We start from the raw sequence: 14,267 nt of genomic DNA on the forward strand, positions 1-14,267 counted from the left end.
GGAGACAGCCTATAAATTTCCCTTCATAAAGGCGATCCCTTCCCTCCCAAGAGGAAGGGAACAGCTTAACCACCTGAGAACGCTAATCACCCAAAGGACTGCAGGAGGCTGAGCCTCACAACAAACTAAAATAACCCGCATCTTCCCTTATTTCCCCCGTATCTTTACCTTCCCAAATTTAGTTCCCTGTAAGCAGAAACCCCTTTTGTCTTGTCACTTCTCCACAATTTATCGCTCTTTGTTAAAAGGGTAGTTAAGCCCCCAGGTCTAGCCTCCAAATGCATAAGTAATAAACATTTTCTCCAGTTAATTTGCCTTTGGTCAGTTTAATTTGCGGGACCCCAGACACTAAACCTAATGGATAGAGGGAACAGTTTATTTCCTCTCCCTCGCATGTAAAAATCCTGACTCCCATGAGCCACCTTCTGGGGAAACTGCACGAGGATGGCTTTGCCTGCAGAGCTCAGAGCCTGTACTCTCAGGTCAAACATAAGCATGAAAACTGCACCAAGGGACTTCCCTGGTGGTGCAGTGGTTAAGAATCTGCCTGCCAATGCAGGGGACATGGGTTCAATCCATGGTCCAGGAAGATCCCATATGCCACAGAGCAACTAAGCCCATGTGCCATGACTACTGAGCCTGCACTCAGAGCCCGCGAGCCACAACTACTGAGCCCACCCGCCACAACCACTGAAGCCCACGCACCCTAGAGCCCATGTGATGCAACTACTGAAGCCCATGCTCTCTAGGGCCTGCATGCCACAACTACCAAAGCCCATGTGCCTAGAGCCCGTGCTCCACAAGAGAAGCCACCGCAATGAGAAGCCCACGCACCACAATGAAAAGTAGCCCCCGCTCGCCACAACTAGAGAAAGCCCATGCGCAGCAACAAGGACCCAACACAGCCAAAATAAAAACAAAAACAAAAAACAAAACAAGAAAACTGCACCAAAACGTTCTTTAGATCTGAGTATTATTCTGGTTTTTGTGCCTAATCTTATGATAAGTGAACATGAACTTGTGGCGGTGGCTCAGGTCATCCCTTCCTTGTTTGATTTCTGGATTTGTAGAAGGACCCAGAAGACTCACAGAAGGCAGAGAAGAAGCCATGTCCACACAGGCCCTGACTGGGGCCCCTTCCTCCTGCCTGATGCCCAACGCCCAGCTCAACTCTGAGCCCGTCCTGGTTTCTCTGGTTTCCTTGCATTCCTTTCACCCAGAAGTGACCGCCCCCACCCCAATTTGGTTGTTGGCCTCCGAAGGCCCTGACCAGGGACCTGAGACCCTCGCTCTAAGGAGAAGCTACATTGCGAAGAAACCACGTTGTCCTGAAACAGCTCTGCTTGCCTTCAGGATAAAGTCCCAGAGCTCCTGCGTGGGGCCTTGTCCCCGTCCAGGGTCCCTCCTGACTCTTTCCTGTGCCTGCACCTGTGCTGGGCGGGCAGGGGAGCTCATGCTCTGTAACGTCAGCAACCCACCATCACACAGGAGCTTTCAGGTGCGCTGAGCAGGCACCTAGCTGTGCGTGAATGTTCTGGAATGGGGCAAGAGGGAGGCCGGTGAGAGCAGCTTGCCCGGACAGAGCACAGAGTTCTTTCACTTAAGTTCAGTTCTGCTGTCAAAGGTGACTGAGATTCAGGAAAATAGGGAAGGGAAGCTGTCCTCTATTCCTCACCCCCACTTTAAACGAAAACGGTTCGTTTGGGACAGCAAGACCCATGCTGAGGTCCGAGCTTCTCCAAACACCCCAATCGATGTATTCCCTTAGGGTCACGACCAAACCACATGCCCCTGAACCCATGCCCAGAGGCGGCCCGAGCTGACCCCAGCGCCTCAGATCCCACATGATTCTTGGATGCTCAAAATCTATTTGAGCGAGGCTTCCCTGGTGGCGCAGTGGTTGAGAGTCTGCCTTCCAATGCAGGGGACACGGGTTCGAGCCCTGGTCTGGGAAGATCCCACATGCCGCGGAGCAACTAGGCCCATGAGCCACAGTTGCTGAGCCTGTGCATCTGGAGCCTGTGCTCCGCAACAAGAGAGGCTGCGATAGTGAGAGGCCCGCGCACCGCGATGAAGAGTGGCCCCCACTTGCCGCAACTAGAGAAAGCCCTCGCACAGAAACGAAGACCCAACACAGCCATAAATAAATAAAAGCCATTTGTTTAAAAAAAAAAAAAATCTATTTGAGCATGTGCTGAAAATGTCAGGCAGAAGGGCGAGCCAGTTCCCAGTTCCAATGTCGTGATCCTCCAGGGGAAGACTGGATGTTTCACACTGAAACACTTTGCTTGAATCTTTTTAAGGGAAACTTTGTAATAGGGAAGAACAAATCTGACTCCATATTGGACTGTTTCTTTTGCTTTAACCTTTGTATTCTATTGCTTTTGCTACAAGTTAATCACTAAAAGAATGTTGCCTATAGCCTGAAATACACAGGATAGCCCATTCTCAAAGTTCTGACCTTTAAAGGTTTATCACTTTTCCATTCATACAGAGATAAAAAGTTGCAAAACAGAGCATAACATTTATCTTGTTGGAGGTTTATAGGAATGTGACCAGACCTATGTGGACAGCTTTGAGAACAAAGGATTCCAAGAAGTTTGCAACAACTAACCATACCCCCTCCCCTTTTAGTACAAAAGAAGCCTGAATTCTAACTGGGTTCTTTGGGACACTAGTCCACTGTCCTCCCGGTCTGCTGGCTTTCTGGATAAAGTTGCTATTCCTTGCCCCAACAACTCATCTTTCGACTTATTGGCCTGTCATGCGGCGAGCAGTACAACGGACTCAGTAACTTCTTGGAGGATTTTAACTTCTCCCTCAATTTCCAGTCCTGGCCTTAGGCCCACCTGAGTGAGTTCTGTGTCACATAAGGACGAGCAGAGGTGGTGGCCACACGAGGCGCTGCTGTTCATTCTGAAACGGTTACACTGACACACTCGCGCCCCACCTCAGGGTAACTGAGGACCTGTGAGGTGGGCGAATCGAGGTGCACCCTGCCTAAAGCAGCTGTGGGGCTGGGAGCCTGACCCGGGGAGCAGGGTGGGCATCACCCAGGAGAGCAGCCCAGCTCCCTGCCTCACCAAAGGAACTCAGCTGAGTCTGAAGCCAGACATGAGAGGCAGCACGCAGAAAGGTTGTGCTAAAGCCACGGCTGGTGAAGAGGAAAAACTCCTCTGTGACACTCGCTACCCGGAGGCAGCGCAGACCCCACAGGCTGAGGGCTGTTCCACGAGACACGCCTGCACCTCAGACGCCAATCCAAGTCCCAAGTTGTCACCTGTGCACCTGACCGACCAGCTGTAAACCAGGGTTTCCATGACCCCCTCCTTGGGTTCCATCTACAATGGAACCCAAGCCATTGTACTATAGCTCACAGAACTCCAGGAAACACGTACAAGGGCTCGCAGAACTCAAGGAAACACATAACTATGTTTACTGGCTCATTATGTAATAGAGGATGTGATAAAGGACACAAATGCACAGCCAGGTGAAGAGGCACTCCGGGCAAGGTCCAGAGGGGTCCCAAGTGCAGGAGCTTCTATCCCCGTGGAGCTGGGGTGTGCCACCCTCCCGCACATGGATGTGTTCCCCAACCTGGATGCTCTCCAAACCTCATACTTTAGAGATTTTTATGGAGGCTCATCACGTAGGCACGATCCATTATTGACTCAATCTCCAGCCCCTTCCCCCTACCCAGAGGATGGGGGTAGGGCTGAAAGTTCCAGGCTTCTAATCACACCTGGTCTTTCTTGTGACCAGCCCCATCCGGGAGCCCACCAAGAGTCACCTCACTGGAACAAAAGAATTATGAGGGTCTTGGAGTCCTGTGTGAGGAACCGGGGGAAGAAGAGACCAATATACATATTTTCTATTATTTCACTATGTGCTTCTGTTGAGAGATGCCAGCAGGTCACGTGATGTGGCCAGTTCTCAACACAGTGAGGAGAGGGTGCCGGCAGCGAGAGCTGACCCACAGCTACGTGGGCCCCACAGCCGGGAGCGAGCAGTGGGGAAGCCGCTTCCCTCTCCCCAGTGGTAGAGGAGGGATTCAAACCCAAGACAGACTCCTCAAACCCAGGACCACATCTATAGGTGATGAGACTCCAGGCATCTCTCCCCCACCAGGGTGAAGTATGCGTGGTGAGGTTCATGGTTTGTCTGTTCACCCAGACTCTCTCTACACTGAAAAGGAAGCAGCGGGAACACCCACTGTGCACAAGGCTGGATTCGGGACTTGTGACAATCCTCACAAACAAATATACTCAGGATGGAGGGGGCAACCAGGAGAGAATGAGAACCTTGCCCCCCCCGCCCCAAGCACAATGCCCTCCCCCTGCACAATCTTCCCGTTCAGACCTGGCAGGGCTGCCGGGCCCTCCCTGCGGGGCTGCTGCAACGGGGGACCTAAGAGAGACAAAACCAGGGCTCCCGCTCAGCCAAAGTCGCCCAACACACAGCTGGAGCCCAACACCATGCAGGAAGATGGTGTTGCCAGGCCAGCCCTGAGGCCGTCCATGTCCTGGGCCCGAAAGTCAGAGCCAGCCCCGAACGGGATGCTTCATTACTTTTTTTAGTTTTTTTAAAAATTGCGACGAAATTCACACAACATAAGAGTAATTTTTTTAAACTGAAGGATTCAGTGGCATTTGGCACATTTACGATGTTGTGCGATCCCCACCTCTATCCAGTTCCATGACATTTCCATCCGCAGAGGAACCCTCCCCGCTGAGCTCTCACTGCCACCCCTCCCCCAGCCCTGGAACCCACTATGTGTTCTAGCACGGTGACTTTTAAGTTGCAAAATAATTAACAGAAGACAAAGGATGCCCTGAGAGTCTGTCTGCAGGGGTGGGCGCACTGTTCTGGCACCGCCCAGCAGCCGGAGGCGCCTCCTGCAGGGTCCCAGCTTCCCTGTCCAAACACCCTAGTTGTTGCTTCCTCAGGTACAAGCCACACCAAGGATCCATCCACCCTGGCCCTCAGTGGGAGCCAAGCCAGTGGCCCTCTGACCACCACCTGAAACCACGACTGTCACACCCCCTGGGAGCCACCAAGGTGAGGAGGGGACTAGCTTCTGTCTCTGCCAAGCGTCGGCTCTGCTACTGGAAGAGAGTGGTGGTCCCGAACGCTCCTCCGTGCTGAAGGAGCAGTGATGAACTGTGTGCCTGGCAGGGCTCCTCTAAGCAAACCCCACCTCAGCTGTCCTCACCTTGCCTGTCCTTCTCTTTTTTCAGAAAAGCAACAAGTGGAAAGAAAGACAGGGCGGGGAAACACCTGAGTTTTTTCCAGTTTCCTTCCTAGAACCAATCCCAGGCGGCCACCTCCTCAATGACACCAACACGGCAGATAAAACCATGTGCGAGGAAGAGGATCATCCTCAGAGACGTAAGGCAGAGCCAAGGAGCCCACAACCATGCCCACGACCATGCCAGAGCAATGGACGGGACGCAGGATGGAGCCCCCCATTGTCCCCTCCACCTGCATGGGCACAAGGGTCCTAACCCACCAGGCCCCCCATCTCTCACTGCCCAAATCTCACTGAGACGCCTGGGTCTGCCCTCGCACCTCGTTGGGGACCCGCCTCTCCTGCCCTTCAGGGGTCCCCCTGGACTCAGGGCCCCTCTTCACATTCAGCCAGAGACCGTGCCTCGCACATGGCCAATATGTGCGTGTCTGGCAAAAGGCAAGGTTGGGCAAGTACACCCGGGCCAGGACTCAGCCAGGACTCTTCTAGACTCTTCTATAAGGAGCCGCCAACCCTGCAGGCAGGCTGCCTCCAACCATCTCACCCAGAGAGCACATCCATCTGTGTACCTAACACTGGATTCAAACCAAATAGCAGAGCGGGCACCCTCCTCGGGACGCCGTCCACTTACGTGTCCGGGCTGCCCGCTTGGGGCCGCGGGGCCGCTGGCGGAGGTGAGGTCTCGGCAGCCCCAGTCACTGGCCATTCCAAGACTCTCTGCCAAGAAAGGGGGTGGCGGGCTTTGAGTGGCTGCTGGCTGAGACTTTGGTTAAAGAGACCCCACAGATCAGGGAGGGCAAGCGTGTGCTAGTCTCTAACGGGTCGGCCAGAGCCGCTGTGAGCCGAGCTGACCGCATGGGACCCTGGCGTCTTCCAGAGCAAATCATGAACGACTCCAACAGCAGAAAGTAATGGAAAATTTCAACAGGAAAAGCCACCCTCTCCATTAAAATAAAAAACAGTAAAATCAGAATTTGCAACTATGCTCATAAGAACAGGAAACCCAAATCAAAAAGCTTTAAGAGGAAGCTCTCAGGAACACTGGAGGAAGGGCCGTGTCTGTGCATTTCCCGTCACGGTTTCTGCCTTTGGGGACTTTTTATGGGCTCACCTGGCCATCAAAATTACTACACTCACGGCCCTGGGGTGCCCAGAGGCAGGGCCATGCTGAGCCCCATGAAGCCCAGAGCCCCGCCGACCCTCCCAGCCGCCCCCGACCGAGGCTGAGCCCTGCCTGCTCCGGGTGCACCAAGGTACTCACTCTCCACGTGTGCAAAAGCACAGAAGGGGCCCCGAGGGCAGTGCCCGGTCTGTCGCATGTCGTTGCACTTGGTAGACTTGTAGATCTAGGAAATGAAAATAAAACAGCAAATAGAGAGGCTGGACTGGAAACCTGTTTCTGTGGGAGGCCCAGAGCTGGCTGGGTCTGGCCTCCTCCTTCCAGCTGGAGGCCCAGAGCTGGTAATCACAAGGGGGTATCCTGAAAAAGAGGGATGTGGACACCGCACTCCCCGTCCCCACTCCTCCCAGCAGTCCCGGGACGCCCTGTCTGCGCAGGGCCAGTCAGCCTGGGAAACCGTGTGGGCCTGAGGCTGCTCCTGCAGCGCCTGTCCTTGAAATCACATATCAGGTCAGTTTGTCCACTTGGCATTTCCTGAAAGATGCACCTGGTTCAGTGCCTGGTATACAGCAGGTGCGCAAGAAATGCCTGTTAAGTGACCACATGCGTCCACTCCATGGCCAGACCCAAGGCTGCTTCACTAGGGTGTGGCCCCGCAGCACAGCCTGCCCAGGAGGGACAGCGGCCTCTAGGCCCCAGACACCCTCATGGGCGCTGCCACCCGCCCCCTTCCCTGCCCGAAACGCTGCTCATTCCCCGTGGCTCTTTGACCATCCCCTGAGCACCTGCACTGAAATTTTAAGGGTCACCAACAAAAGCAATTTCAAAAGGTCTCCAATTCAGAACTACAAATATCAGGAGTCTAAGTGTTGTTTTATGCACGCTTTGAAGCACTGAATCTCTAGACAGAAGAAACTTTTAAGAAACAAAACACCACAGCCTTTCAGACCAGGAGCCCACCCCTCCCTGGAGCCCAGGTGCCCCAGTGGGCACAGCTGGGCGCTCCTTCACCGCAGAGCCTGCTCCCAGCCTGGCCCTGACCCTCCTGGTCCCAGTGCTCTGATGCTCTCCCGTTGGCTCAGGGGCCTTGTGTGCTTGTTCGTTTTTAATACAAATCCGAGTGTGCAGCAAAGGGTTAACTCCATGGCTTCCCTGTCCACACCCACATGCCCCAAAGGAAGGACTGGCTTTGACGGGCTCAGCTCAGGGAGGTGACGTTTGAGCCCCTGGAATGTCCTGCCTGGTCGGGTCTCTGTTTACCTGGGGCCCTGGGCCATGCCACATAGTGACTTAAGGTGGGCCTGGGCCACCCAGCATTGGCTCAGCCTCTGCAGGGGCCAGAGACTGAGGTCAGCCACGTCTGCTGACCGACCCCCAGTAAAAACCCTAGATGCCAAGGCTTGGGTGACTTCCCAGCTGGCAGCACTGTGAGTATGGCCACAAATACGGCCACACATGGTGGCTAGGAGGACACACCGTCCACAGTGCGTGCCTGGTCTCCCCAGGACCCGCCCCTGTGGCCTTGATCCTTTGCTGATTTTAATCGCATTCTTTCCGTGTAAAGAACCATAGGTGTTGAGCCCTGCGAGTCCTTTGAGCCTGTCCCTGGACCGGGGATGCTCCCGTACCTCGGGGTGGAACTGCTGCTCTGTGCGCGAGTGGCAGTACTGACAGCTGTCCCCGCTCTCGCACCTGGAGGGCTCGCCCCACTCGTCACCGTGCTTCACGCTGGGGCAGGGGGTGGACCTGGGGGACAAGGAGGAGTCAGCAGAGGATGGATGTCCTCCCCACGTGCCCTGGGGCATCAGGCTGTCCGCACAGTGCTGAGAACACGTGCACCACCAGGGGACATGGGTGCCAGCCCTGGAAGCACTGGCCCTTTCCTCACCAGGACAGGCAAAAAAAAAAGCAGGGCGGGGATTTCCCTGGCCGTCCAGTGGTTAGGACTCTGCGCTTCCACTGCAGGGGGAGTGGGTTCGATCCCTGGTCAGGGAACTAAGATCCCACATGCTGCAGAGCGCGGCCAAAAAAAAGCAGTGCAGGTGCCTGGTGGAACCCAGAAAGCATTCGGGAGCCCGTTTTCATTTTCCACAAAATGTGAAGTGATTCTGAGTCAGAGCCACTGATGCCACTGTGACAAGCACCTCGGAGACGCAGCCAGGCCTCCTGCAGCAGGAGAAGACCAGGCCCAGCCCCCGCCCAGCCCACAAGGGGACCACACTCTGTCTCCCCGTGAGACTGTTTCAAAATTGAACCTGAGACTTTGGTCCTACAATATGAAAACCCTAACCAATACCCTCTAATCTTCAGGTACTTCCTGGCAGCTTTATTGTATTGGATTTATTTTAAAAATTATCATCTGTGGGAAATAAAGCTTTTATTTTTTACGATTTTCTATCCCTTTGATACGCAGTAAATTCACTTCATCTTCTCAAGATGACATCGGGTGACTAAAAGCCAAAGGTTCTCTGTCCCTCAACTCAAACTACTCAGAACAGTGACTGTCATAAAAACAACTTTCTCTATCTGAAAGTGAGGGCTCTCAGGCAGGTGAGGTGGCATCAAATTATTAGAGAGAGGCTCTTTGCTCCAAGAACAAGCTCTACACAGAGCTCGGGACCCAAGGGAGGAGCGAGGTGAGGGCCAAGGTGCCCAGGCACCCCTGGGGTTCCGTGTCCCCAGTCCCCCACCCCGCCAAGTGCCGGGTCCATCCAGCAAGTTGGCAAACCCGAGGCTAAGCTGGGCACCAAGGTGAGGGCAGCTGGAGTGAGGAGGAGACGGCCTAGGAAGAGACCAGGACTGCCAGGTGCATGACAGCAGGTGAGGCCCAAACCCACCACCCCGAGGACATCAGTCCTCCGGAGAGGGTGAAGTCAGGCTGTGGGCACCGGGACTCTCAGCCTCGCAAGGGCCACTTCCTTGCCAGCAGGCGCTCTTGCTGGCAGGGGCACACAGGTCACAGGAGGGAGGCCGGGGGAGGGGGGGAAATGGAGGAGCCACGCCCTGACCGCACCTGCCGGCTGGCTGGACACCGGGGCCTCCGGGGAGAGTGAAGGGAGCAGAGGGGTGGCTGCCTAAACTAGAGCCTCGAGCCGACGTGAGTGTGAACAGAGGAGACCGCCGGGCTGGGCCCACACCAGAGAAGTCGGCCAGGGCCCTGCGGCGCCTGTGGCCCAGGCTCACCTGTACTGGAACCTCCGGGGGTCCCGCCGCCGGTCCCTGCTGTTGTGGAAGTGCGGGCATGCGTAGCCCTGGCGGCACAGGCGCGGCGGCTTGGGGCACTGCTCTGTCTTGTAGCTGCCTAGCACAAAGTTGGTATCTGAAAAACAGGGGTCCACACGGAAACGTGCACATGTGTGCTCATGGCAGCCACACAGCCAAAAGCTGTCCATCGGCAGATGATGGGTAAACGCCATGTGGCCCATCCATGTGGTGGAGTGAAGCACTGACGCGCTACGACGTGGATGAGACTTTAACGATCTGAACGCACAATGCTCAGTGAGAGAAGCAGACACAGAAGGCACATGTTGTATGATTCTACTTATAGGAAACATCCGGAACAGGCAAATCCATAGACAGGAAGTAGATTAGTGGGTATCAGGGGCCGGGGCTTCTTTGGGGAGACTAGATAGAGTTTTAGAACCAGATAAAAGTGATGGGTGCACAACACTGTGAACATACTAAAAACCTCCGAAATACACTTTAAAATGGCTCATTTTACACCCAATAAAGTACCATACAAATTTTAAAAATAAATAAATAAAAATAAATAAAATGGCTCATTTTAACCCCAAGGTAAATGATGGGTGCTGGGCGATGCTGACATGTCAATGCAGGCTCTCAGCTGTGACAAACATCCCACTGCAAGGGGGCTGCCGTGTGTATGGAGGTACCAGATATGTGAGGCCTCCCTGAACTTTCCACAATGTGGAACCTAAAACTGCTCTAAAAAAATAAAGTCTATGTTTTAAGTAGTTAATTTCATGTTACCTGAATTTTATCTCAAAGCAAAAATAAACAAAAAAACCACCAGGGGTCATTTAAAAGCAGTAACGGATGAACGGAGATTCTTGAAAATCATACCCATTCTTGGGTTGGGTAATAATTGACCCTCCCCATTTTTTTTTTTTTTTTTTTACAAACGCCATTGTTTTTAATTACACTTGCCCAGCAGGGCTGACCCTCAAGGCATGGAGGGGAAGACAGTGGCGGAGGGAGGGTGTGTTGCCCAGCCAACCCCGGCAGCCGCAGCGCCACGCCCAGGACACACTTCCACACCCACATTTAATGGCACCACCCCCCCCCACACCAAACTCAGTTCCAAATAACTGACAAAATGACAAGGGAAGTGAACCACACAGCAGGGCACAGAGAGGACAAAAGGAGTTTAAACAGAAAAGACGATTTTAAGAAAATAAAAATTGTAAGACACTTGTTCACAAGCATTGACAGAGGACCTCCAACAGACACAAGGTCCTGCGCTGAGTGGCATGAACCACAAAGAAGTGAGAGGCGTGGCAGTGCCCATGAGTCACAGGGGCTCCGGAACGCCCTTTAGGGGGTGACGGATGAACGGTCCACCCAGACGTGGAGAATTATTCAGCAATAAGAAGAAAGGTGCTAACATAATATGAGAAGAAAAAAAGAAGAAAGGCGCTACCAAGCCCCAAAGAGACACAGGGAACCCTGAATGCACAGCACTAAGTGCAAAGGCTACACACTGTGTGATCCCAACTGTATGACAAAACAATGGGGCGAAAGATCAGTGGTCACCAGCAGTGGAGCACAGAGGATCTTAGAGCAGTGACACTACCTGCATGACATCATAATGGAGGATCCGTGTCTTTATACATTTGCCCAAACCCAGAGAATGCACAATGCAGGGGTAAACTGTGCCGTTAGTTAATAATCATGTATCAACATTGGTTGTCAATTGTAACAAATGTTACCTCATCAACACAAGACGTTCACGATGTGCAATTTTTCTGTTAACCGAAAACTTCCCTAAAAAATAAAATCTACTAACTAAAAATCCAAACCACGGGTGCTGAGGGTTAGTTATCCGGCCAGACCCGACCCAGCGCCTCCTCCCACTTTCCTTCTTCAAGCTCAGCCCGCCTGACAGTGACAAGAGAGGACCTGTACCCCCACCTGCACCACCAGCCAGAGCTCACAGGTGGAGCCTGTGGTCCAGGACCAGGGAGACCGAGGGGCTGCGACACGAGAAGGACAAGCCCCGAGGCAGGGAGCTGTGGGCGCAGCCCTCCCTCTGTGCAAGCCTCTCCCCAGAGGGACATGGCGACACTGGGACCCCCATATATGCTGTGGGTCCAGGCCCCCCACACCGCAGGCGCGATGGAAGGCCAGGCTCCTCAGCGCTCCTGCTGGGCCAGGCCTGAGGCCCGGGCATCAGGAAGGCCTGTGCAGCCACTTTTGTTAATTCGTCCCTGGGCCCAGGGTGGCATAGGATTCAGCGGGCGGGGGAAAGACCCTTGTAGGGAATTCACCGCTTAAGTAAGCGTGGCCTTGAAGCATTTACGCGCGTGAGAGCAAAGCCGGTCCAAGGAGACACGGCATTACCGAGGGGGGTTCTCTTAAAACCACACCACCCTCGGGAAACATCCAAACAGGCAGCTCCACGGAGACATAGCCAGGCTAGTGGATGCCAGGGCTGGGGAGGGGAGACCACTGATGGGCACGGGTTTCTGTCCGAGGTGATGGAAATGTTCTGGAACCAGACAGAGTTGATGGTTGCACAACACTGTGGTGCACCAAATGCCACGGACCTGTGACTTTCTGATGGTTAAAATGGCAAATTTACATTATGGGTATTTTACAATTAAACAAACCTCACTGCCCATAGCCATCATCTGTGGAGGCTGCTGGGGACCAGGCTGGCTCTGGGACCAGACACCTGGCAGGAGCTGCGCCAGCCGTGCAGGCCCCTCCCCCAGAGCAGCCTGGGGACCAGACAGGCTGCTGGAGGGGCTGAGGGTGATGTGCTCGAATGGAGCCTCGGTCTCCCCTCCTGACCTGTAAAGGGGGCGACGAGGTCCACCGTGCGGGCACTTTACAGACAGGGACGAGCCCCCCGCCCCAGCAGCGGCTGCGGGGTTACCTTGCCACCGGGGGTCCTCGCCCAGGATCTTCTCCATCAGGGCCTGGCTGGCCAAGACCCCAGGTTGCAGGTCAGGGACGCCATCCCCAGCACTGAGCTGGCCGTTCTGCAGGGCTTCCTGGGCCTGCAGCTCCCTGCAACCAAACGGCATGTGGTCACGGTGCTGCAGCCTGTCCGAAGCCTCTGACGGTGAGACAGCCACCGGCTTCTGTCATCTTACGAAGCCGCCTAGTGAGGGTTCAGGACGTGCAGCCCACGGCCTTGGGGCCCCCGTCCCGGGATGACAGTCTTGGCCCAAATCCCAAGAGCCTCAGAGCTGAGCGTGCGAGACGCCACAAGCTCCCCCAGGTCCGGGTCAGGAGGGAGAAGAAGGGTCGCTTTCTCGTTAGGAGTAAAATCAAGGCCCAGAAAGAGCTGCTTGAGGCAAGCAATGCCTGAAACACAGGGAGGAGAGCGGCTCCCGGCAGGACGGCCACTCACCTGATGTCACACACGGGCGGCCGCAGGTCCAGGGGGCCGTGCGCGAAGGCACAGTGCAGTCCGTTCTTCACGCAGTGGCCCCGGGCATCCGTCTCATGGATGCACGTGCCCGTCTTGTAGTAGCGCAGGTGATACTTGCGCTCCGTGTCCCCGGTCGTCCGGTGCAGGTACGGACATCTGGGAAGCAGAAGACGACACGCACCGTCTGGGCCCTGGGGCCACCACGGTGTCAACCTGCTCCCGGCAGCTGGTTCTTGTCTCCTTTTCCCAAACACCTGCTCTAGTCGGAGGATGAACAGCACTGGACAGAGCACCCGTCCCTGCTCCAGACCCTCCCCCACGGCACTCAGACCCCCACAAATCCCTCAATTACACATGGGAGAAAAATACAACACCCAAGTTACCCGAAAATCACCCTTCATAATCTTTTGAATAAAGTGGAAAACAAAGCTCCCCCATCAAGTAAGGGGCTGGCGGCCTCTCCCGTCCCCCGTCCAGGTGCTTTCAGGGACCCCTCAAGGGAGGTGGAGGAGCCTGGAAGGGCTGGAGGAGGACGCTGGGGGAGACAGGCTGGGGAGAAGCAGCTGGGGGGAGGCACGGATGGGGCAGCATCCCACAGGCCACACAAAGGCCCGGAGCCACGCACTCCCAGGGAGAGCCACACGCGGCTCCCTGAGCAGCAAGGGTTAGGGTTAGGGTGAGGGCTCCCGCTGCAGGGAGGTGGCAGTGGCAGAGGTGGCATGGACGGTTCCAGCAGACATGGGGCAGGGAACTGAGCCCGCCTTAAAGTCAGTCCCTCCAGACAAGAGCCAGAGACACAGAAGAATGGGAGGGGATACACAAAGGACTCTGAGCAGCCCCGGAGTGGCCCAAGGCCGAGGCAGAGCCATAGCTGCAAGTCCCCAGATCTAAAAACAAGGCCATCACTCCCAGAGATGGATGGGGAGCACTGTGTGGGGCTTGGGAAAGGTCCACTCCCACCTCGCTGCCTGGCAGGCCGTGGACCTGGGTGCTGGGAGCACCTGTGGGGGTGGGGGGCTCCCCATGCAGAGCACAGATGGATGGACAAGACCAAAAGTAAAAGAAAAAACGACTTAGGGACCAACCAGTCTAAACCCCCGTCTGGTAAGATGAAGAAACAGAGGCTCAGAGTTCGGACAGCTCACCCCAGACCTTATGGAACACCCCGGGTGTGCAGGCCATAAGAGTGGGACAGAGAGGACGCCATGCCCTGGCAAGTTCCCGGGTCCCCCGGAGCCAACCAAGCAAAAGGCAAATACTGTGGGCCCAGAAGATCCAGA

The 14,267-nt window shown here is 55.0% G+C and overlaps 1 protein-coding gene across 8 annotated transcripts in view; it reads right to left on the reverse strand.

Moving 5' to 3' along the window:
- UNKL (unk like zinc finger) overlaps positions 1–14,267 on the reverse strand; it is a 45,052-nt gene that overhangs the window by 19,720 nt on the left and 11,065 nt on the right. For all 8 annotated transcript variants that reach the window (XM_082361069.1, XM_082361070.1, XM_082361072.1 and 5 more), the window contains 6 exons: positions 12,967–13,143; positions 12,487–12,620; positions 9,552–9,687; positions 7,997–8,114; positions 6,510–6,594; positions 5,880–5,965 (listed from right to left, as the gene is read on the reverse strand). In XM_082361069.1, coding sequence (XP_082217195.1) covers positions 5,880–5,965; positions 6,510–6,594; positions 7,997–8,114; positions 9,552–9,687; positions 12,487–12,620; positions 12,967–13,143 — 736 coding nt within the window. The remainder of the gene's footprint in view (positions 1–5,879; positions 5,966–6,509; positions 6,595–7,996; positions 8,115–9,551; positions 9,688–12,486; positions 12,621–12,966; positions 13,144–14,267) is intronic.

This window comes from Balaenoptera borealis (assembly GCF_965194805.1).
Source record: "Balaenoptera borealis genome assembly, chromosome: 16".
NCBI lineage: Eukaryota > Metazoa > Chordata > Mammalia > Artiodactyla > Balaenopteridae > Balaenoptera > Balaenoptera borealis.